The following is an 8071-nucleotide window of genomic DNA, read 5'->3' on the forward strand; positions in this document are numbered from 1 at the left end:
TATTAATGTTAACATCAGAAATGAGGTGTTTGTTAAATCACTATTGATTTCTGGGCTCACCCCCAGACCTGCTAAAGCTGAATTGCTAGTTTGGCCTGGAAATCTGCATTTTAACTAGGCTTTTGAGTGATTATTTTTGTAGACTTGAATTTGAAGGCCACTATTCAGAGATTAAGGCTTACCTCTTGTTCCTCAGAGCTCCAATACAGGGATCTGCATACAGTAAATGCTTGCTGACAGTGTGATATTCAGCATTGCCAGACGTGTATGATAATAAATTATTAGAGAAATCTGGAATTTGTTACACATTTGTGCAGTATAAAGGAATAGGTTTTTACATTTTGACTCCAGCAAAATATAAAAGGAGGCTTGTTTTGTTAATAGCACTAAAAATTGCTTCAGTTTTAATCCACTTAACTTTCTTTATAAACATGAAAGCATTTGAATCCTTTCATATTTTACATAATAAGTCAGGTTTTTATTGCTTTTTGTTTTTGTTTTGTTTTGTTTTAGTTTAGAAGATCCAGAGAGTATACACATGTGCTCATGGAGAGGACAAATGACCAAAATCCCTGGCTCTGCACAATTAATATTAGGTCCACAACTAGGCTCCTATAACTACTTTCTTTTTTATATTTGTATTCATCTAAAGGAAAGTTCAGTCTAAAAAGAGAACTGCGGGATCCCTGGGTGGCGCAGCGGTTTAGCGCCTGCCTTTGGCCCAGGGCGCGATCCTGGAGACCCGGGATCGAATCCCACGTTGGGCTCCCAGTGCATGGAGCCTGCTTCTCCCTCTGCCTGTGTCTCTGCCTCTCTCTCTCTCACTGTGTGCCTATCATAAATAAATAAAAATTAAAAAAAAAAGAGAACTGCACTGAAAATGTCTTCAACTGTTTAGTCAAATAAGAATTTAAATCAAATTATAGCATCTATTTTAATTTCTGTCTATAAAAGTTACACAATTTGTTGCACGAATAGAAAATTTTAATAGGAGAATAAATCTTTTCATTAGATGTCTGATTGCATTGAAAGAACAAGAGGGTCAAGGTTTGACAAAAGAGAAAAATTATCTACACTGTGATGAGCATACCATAATGTACAGAGTTGTTGCATCAATATGTTGTATGTCTAAAACAAATGCAATATTGTATATCATCTTCGATTAAAAGAGACAAAAGTTAGGAATTATTTCTAACTTCATTTTCTGTTTCACGTCGTTAAGTAAACAAAGATTAAAAGATAAAACCTAGACATTTTATTAGTGCAAAAATAATGTTTAGGAACTAAATGTTCAGAGACTAAAGCCTTAAAGCATATGCCCTACTGTGAGAGATAAATTCATATAATTCACGTACATATTTACAGCTACCATTGGCTGTCCCAGTAAATCTAAACTTTCTCAACTAGTTGAAGAGGTTCAGTGAGCTTTTATGACACATTTATTTCATAAGCCAAAATAAGAGTGGTTGGGATTAGACATGAACAACTTGACCTGCAGGCCACCAGATGGACTTATTTTCCAGCCAAAAATCCACTCTTTCATGAATATCAAATGCCCTTGACTTTCTGATGCCACAAATAACCTTTAAAATGATTCTGAAGTACACGGAGACTTTTTTTTTTTAATCTTTCTTCCTCAAGAAAGGAAAGGACAGGATTTTTTTCTTTTCCTTTCTGGCAGTGATGCTAAGTTCTGACAGTTTGCTAAGCAATGGAAATCATGCCGTAAGCAAAAGTCTCTCTAAGACAGAGATTCTTACAAAATAATCTTTATTTTTCCAATGGATACTGGCTACTTTTATAGGATCCAATTCCAAGAACAACTTCACTGAAGCAGAGTTCTCTGAGACTGAAATCACAGGACATATATGCTGAACCACTAAGGCTTCTCTTCTACCTGTGTCCAGTGGTAGCTTGACCTCCAGACCTCCCAGTCTATCTCTGTTCCACAGGCTAACTTTGGACGTGCAAATCAGCAACAGTGACCTATATTCTAATAGGATAGAATTAGAATATGAAAATGAGCGAATGCCTTAAGTGACAGGTTAGCTATATAGCAAGGCAACAATATTAAAAATGCTTTCCTTAAGCACCCAAATAACCCGATTTTTCTCAGAGTTAAACAGAAAATTCACAGACGTGAGGAATGGCAGAAAACTTTAGATGAAATTTGAATCCTGTTGAACATTTATCATTGAATTTCCTTGCACTTGAGAACTGCCTTGGTAATCAATCACACAAGGCCCTCTTCACTGATCCAGTTAGATAAAATTACCTATCAAAGACCCAGAGAGAGTCATTTGTAGGCAGATTTTACATTGCTTTCCCTCTGTTTCTTTGGCCCCTTTTACGTCCGCGAAGACCTAAGACTTTGATGACTCAATTCTAGATTTAAGAACAAACCAAGAGTTGCACACCTTTCTTATCAACGATGGTGTTTGTGAATTGTATTGTGACGCCTGAAAGAAATCTGGGCATGCTCAAAAGCCAAAATAGATTTGGAAAAGGAGACCCCTTCTGGAGACATCTGGTTGGTAGGTGGGACTTTACAAGTCCAGATCTCATTCGAAAACGTGGAGGGCAGGCACTTCACAGCGGGCTCCTGAGAATAAGCAAAATGCTACTAGACCAGAGAGGAGACGTTCAAGATCATGAAGAGGGCATCCCATTTAATACTCACCACAGCTCAATACCCACATTTCATTCATCCACTCGTTTCCCATATTGTCTGTCACTCCTTTCAATTAGGAGCTGGGTCTCAATTAAATGCTTAACATTTCTCCAAGGAACAAATATAGGAAGTGGTAACACTTACTTTCCAGTAATAAACTGACTCCTGGACGGTGTGCAAATAGGCTGGACATAGTAGTTCTCCAGTTTAACTCCTTCGGCCGCGAGCTTGTCCAGGGTGGGCGTCTTTATCTCAGAGCCGTGGTAACCCACATCTCTAAATCCCTGATCATCCGCTAGGATGAAGATGAGATGGGGCTGGGAGGTGGCAGTTGTGCTGGGCTCCGGGATCTCTCCAGACTGAGCTCGCAAGGGCCCTTCCTCCTCTTCCTCCAAGCCCTGGCCCCAGGACAGGTAACCGTAGGTGAGGAGGCTGAGGACCCAGACGGCTGCCAGCGCCCCCATCGCTAGCATCCTTCCCGGCCCGACCCAGGCTGGCGGCGGAGGCGCAGGCCCCGCAGGGGCCCCGGGGGCCATTCACTGGGGTCGCGGCTGAGGCTCCACGCGCAGAACCACGCGCAGACCCGCGCGCCGCCGCCGCCGCCGCCGCACACATGCACGCGGGAGGGGGGGAGCGAACGGGCGGCGGCTGCCTCCACCCGGAAAGGCGTCCTGCGCTCCAGCTCGCGGCGGTCAGCACGTGCAACAGCCTGCGCCTTCCACGAGCGCCGAGACGTCGGAAAAACAGTCGCTCTTCTCCGTCAAAGTTCACTTCCTCCTCCTCGCTCCCCTGAGCAGCTTGCACGCGCACGCACACCCAAAAGTGAATGCCAACACCCCAAAGTTCTCGGGAGAAAAGTCTAGTAAGGAATTGGGAATCCCCGAGGGGGTGGGGGCTGTTGTGGCCGGAGCGCCCTGGAGGTTGGGGACGGGGCGGCCGGGGGCGCGCGCGCGCGCGTCGGGGCGCTCCGGGGGCCCCTCGCCGGGAAAGCTCCGCGAGGCCGAGCCGCCGCGCCCCGCTCGCACCCCGGCAGACACCCCGCGGCCCGCGGCGGACCGACTTCCTGACCACTTTCCTCCACTTTTCCGGGGCTCTCTACTTCTCCCGCTCCTCTGCAAGGCGTCGGCCAATCTCCCCGACACCGGGCGGCGAAGTGAGGGGGGACCCAAACCAGCGCGGTCCCCTACTTCTCTCCACGGCAACCACCCCTGTGCGGCGGGAGCGCCGGGTCCTCCGGGCCGCGGGAGCGCGTGGGGGGCGGAGCGCGGCCCGGCCTGGTGGCCGCTCCCCGCCGCGCCCCCTCGGCCCCCGCGGAGCCGGCGGACGCACGGGCGCGCGGTGCCGGCAACCGAGCTTGGTTTTGGCCCCGGCCGTTCCTTGCCGCCGCCGCCTCCCGCTCCTGTGTCCGTGAATCGCAGACCCGTACTTTCGGCGCTGGCTCGTCCAGGAAGGCGGGAGGGTGCGGTCCTGGCTGAGAGGTTCGGCCTTTCCCTTTTTCCTTTCCGCGCGGAGGGGGGAGAGGAGGCTCGGCGGGGCCCGCGGCGCGAAGGTGCGCGCGCGCCCTGCTCGGGGTGCGGGGCCCGGGGCGTCCGCCGCGCCCGCTGCTCTCGGGCTCTCGGGCTCTCGGGCTCTCGGGCTCCGGCGGCCGCGCTCCCGCGGCGGGCGAGGGCGCAGGCGGGCCGGGTCGCCGGGGGCGAGGCGGGCGGGCGCGAGTGCTCGCGGCTCCGTAAACCGGGAGCCCTCCCGCCCATCCCGCCCATCCCGACCGCTGCGCTTGCAAACTTCCTCGAGCTTCTGGAGGGAGTGAGAGGAAGAGCCGAGAAACAACTGCGTAGCGCATACTCTTCCTAACGCTCTTCTGGTTTTCCTTTGCTGCTTTCTTCCCTCCACTCCCCCCCTCCCCATTTTTCCTACTCCTTTTATCCCGCCTCTCTCTCTCTCTCTCTCTCTCCTTTTTTTTTTTTTTTTAACAGTCGCGACTACAAGTTTTTAAATTGAATCTCCTTTCGCTGTTGCTGGCCTTTACAGGCTGACTTCCTCGTTAGCTTCTCCCTACGTGAAGGTCTTGAAGTTGTCCTCTCTTATTCTTTTTTAGAAAATTTTTAAAGATTTTTATTTATTTATTCATAGAGACACACAGAGAGAGGCGGCGACACAGGCAGAGGGAGAAGCAGGCCCCATGCAGGGAGCCCGACGTGGGACTCGAGCCCAGGTCTCCGGGATCAGGCCCTGGGCTGCAGGCGGCGCTAAACCGCTGCGCCACCCAGGCCGCCCGTCCTCTCCCCCAGATTTACCCACCGGGCATCTCCAGCAAAGAACGAGGGGCGAAGAGGAGTTCCGCATTTCATTCTCGAGAACTGAAAGCCCAGTCTGCACTCTTGCAGTAGAGAAACTATTTCTCATCTAAGAGTTCCAGGAACTGCATCAGTTTTTTTGTTTTATTATTATTTTTAACCATGTAGAGTGAAACTATTGTAAAAGCTTGTCCTGACTGTGAAGATATGCCTGCTTTTTACTAGAGTCACAGGTTTTTAAAGCCCTGCTCAGTCAGGAAAGGGATTTGTGGTGTCTATAGAGGAGGCAGTCAACGCCAAGAGCCATTGAGACGTTTTTGCTTTCCCAAAATTTATTCAAGTTATTTATTGAACACCTACTATGGGCTGGCACATAAAAAAGCCAGATCCTCCCAATTGCCTATGCATAAATCTAGGTTTCACTTAGCCATTTGTTTTTAATTCCTCTTGTTGCTAAAGTTCCTATTTAGTTTCTAGGCAAAACATTTGTAAAATGGAAACTCAGCACCTTTGAAATTTGCAGTGTGCCTCATGCAGTTATTTTTGCTAACATGTGTAGCCCTCTACCAGTTTATTTTCTTCCCTGAGGCCATTTTGATTAGTCTATGGAGACTAATCTGTGGAGAGATGAGCGTACTTGAAAATATGATCTGGCAATTCTGTAAGTTAAATCACCAATATGTAATGAGTGAACTGAATATTGGGAGTTTGGAAAGCACTGTGGTAAGGCCCTCAGCTATGTAGGCCTAACAAGGGGCTTGAATGTCAACAGACATTCAGATAGATGGGCTACTTTAGTTGGGGGTAATGAATGACATAGCACAGGAAGTGTCCATGTTGCTCTGCAAGAAAGAGGACCCTTTTCAGTTCAGATTTCAAGCAAGAGTGAATACTTGCACACCCACATCTGCCTTATAGTATATATATAGTGCTTTACACACTTTATTGCTTTTCCTTCTCTTCCAATTTTATGAGGTATTCTTCTATTCAACAAATATCTGGGGAGCTGGGCCAATGCTAGTAGCTGGGGAAGTAATGGTTAACTAAATCAGCCACAGCATCTGCTTTTGTGGAACTTACCGTTGACTGCAATAGATATGCTCATCAATGAAGCATCTCAAACTCCAAAAGTTCTCTACTATTCTGCAGTATTCTGAAGCAAAGGAATAAAATCAAAAGAAATTTTAGAAGGAAGAAAGCTGACTTAGACTGTGTGCAGTTAGTGGGTGAGGTGGCACAGGGAAGTAACCTTTAAACTGAGGGAGATGCTATTTTCTGTTATCCACCCCTCTTTTTTAAGAGTTTAGCTTTTTATTGAACAGATCAGAAGAAGTTTAGCCAAAAAGACTGAAGCTCAGGAATCGCTCGGTGGCTCAGAGGTTTAGCGCCTGCCTTCGGCCCAGGGTGTGATCCTGGAGACCCAGGATCAAGTCCTGCATCGGGCTCCCTGCATGGAGCCTGCTTCTCCCTCTGCCTGTGTCTCTGCCTCTCTCTCTGTGTCTATCATGAATAAATAAATAAAATCATAAAAGAAAAAAAAAAGACTGAAGCTCATGTCATCATCAGACTCCTCTGATTCTTCTTTCTTTGCTACCACTTTCTTCTCAGCTGGGGCAGCAGTGGTGGAGGGAGCAGGATCTTCTGCTGGTGGCGTACCAGCTGCTGGGGCAGGTCCTTCTGCTCCTACACTGTAGATGAGGCTCTCCTGGTATTGACGCTGGCCAGGGCCTGGCAAACAAGCCTGGACCAGAAGGTTCAACATTTACACCCACTTCTTTAATGAGGGCATTGCTCTTATTCTCTGTGATGGTCACCATGTTGTGCAGGATGAGGGCTGAGTTGTGCAGGATGAGGGCTGAGTAGAAACAGGTGAGGTCCCAGCTGGGGGCCATGGTGTGGATGAGTGCTGAGTGGGTGCTGCCAGGCAAGGTGCAAGTCATAGGATGAAGTGAGGGCCTCACCCATCCTGGCCTTAGTTTCCGAGGAAAGATGGGAGGACAGAGCACCTTAGAGGCTGCTGAGTAAAAGCAGTTACCACTTTTTTACAGGAAACAAACTGAGACGTGGCAGATACGTCGGTCTTCAAAACCCCATGTTTTTCAAAAGATAATCTTCCTACAAATGGACATTAAGATCTTTTCTAGCCACACAGCACAGAGAGAACACAGCTGCCAGAGTTAGAGAATTCTAATCTTCACAGAAGGTATGCATGTTCTCCACATTTAGGACAGAAGGGCAAAATTCTGGCCCGAAAAATGCCATTTCTGGAGTAAGCAGTACTAATATTAAGGGAGACTAAGAACTAGTTGCAATTAGTAGTAAGAGCCAAGAAACAAGAATAGTCATGCTACAGCAGACCAAATGAGATGTGACTCAAAGGGAAAATCCATTGGTTGGGTACACGAGCCAAAGTGGGAAATGGATAATGGTTATTCCCACATCCATAAGGAATACTTTGAGAGTGAAATCAGAGGCTGTTGAATGCCCTATGCTTTACTGTACATATACTGGTATTATAAGCACATAAATTTCGCATTTCTCATTATAGGATTGTGTTTCATGCACTGTAAGCAGTAGTTTTAGCGTCCTCATGAAATCCCAGGTTAAAGACCCTCTATAACTTAGCTGTTTTTCCTGACTTTAAAGCAAGCATTTTTGGCGTTCAGGCATCAGCTTCACTTATGGAACCACACTGTAGGTTTATTTCGGCTTAGATGTAAGTCTTCTAGTTATGGAATGGCATTATAAAAATTAAAGGTACTATTTGATTCAGTAAAGAGAGAGAAAGAGGAAATAGAATTGCTTAAGGATAACATTAGTGTGGACTGATTATTCAGGTGAGGCTTGATCAGGAGGTGGGACTGAAGCTATACCTTAAAGGACAATCACAATTTGGGAAAGAAGAGAGGAAGTTGGGGCATCTGGGTGGCTCAGTGGTTGAGCTTCTGCTTGTGGCTCAGGTCGTGATCCCTGGGTCCTGGAATCAAGTCCCACATTGGGCTTCTCATAGGGAGCCTGTTTCTCCCTCTGCCTATGTCTCTGCCTCTCTCTGTGTGTGTCTCTCATGAATAAATAAATAAAATCTTAAAAGACAAAAAAAGAAGAG

General features: G+C 47.2%; 1 protein-coding gene and 1 pseudogene across 1 annotated transcript in view; both read right to left on the reverse strand.

The window, feature by feature from the left end:
* The window catches only part of ARSJ (arylsulfatase family member J), a 79299-nt gene extending 75728 nt beyond the window's left edge, over nt 1-3571 (reverse strand). Inside the window, exon 1 of the mRNA XM_072810214.1 lies at nt 2816-3571. Within this exon, the coding sequence (XP_072666315.1) occupies nt 2816-3207 (392 nt within the window). The 5' untranslated portion in view covers nt 3208-3571. The remainder of the gene's footprint in view (nt 1-2815) is intronic.
* Nucleotides 3572-6508: 2937 nt separating this feature from the next.
* On the reverse strand, nt 6509-6857 carry LOC140623696 (large ribosomal subunit protein P1 pseudogene; annotated as a pseudogene).
* Between the last annotated feature and the right edge of the window lie 1214 nt (nt 6858-8071).

Source organism: Canis lupus, chromosome 33 (genome assembly GCF_048164855.1).
Source record: "Canis lupus baileyi chromosome 33, mCanLup2.hap1, whole genome shotgun sequence".
In the NCBI taxonomy this organism is placed as follows: domain Eukaryota; kingdom Metazoa; phylum Chordata; class Mammalia; order Carnivora; family Canidae; genus Canis; species Canis lupus.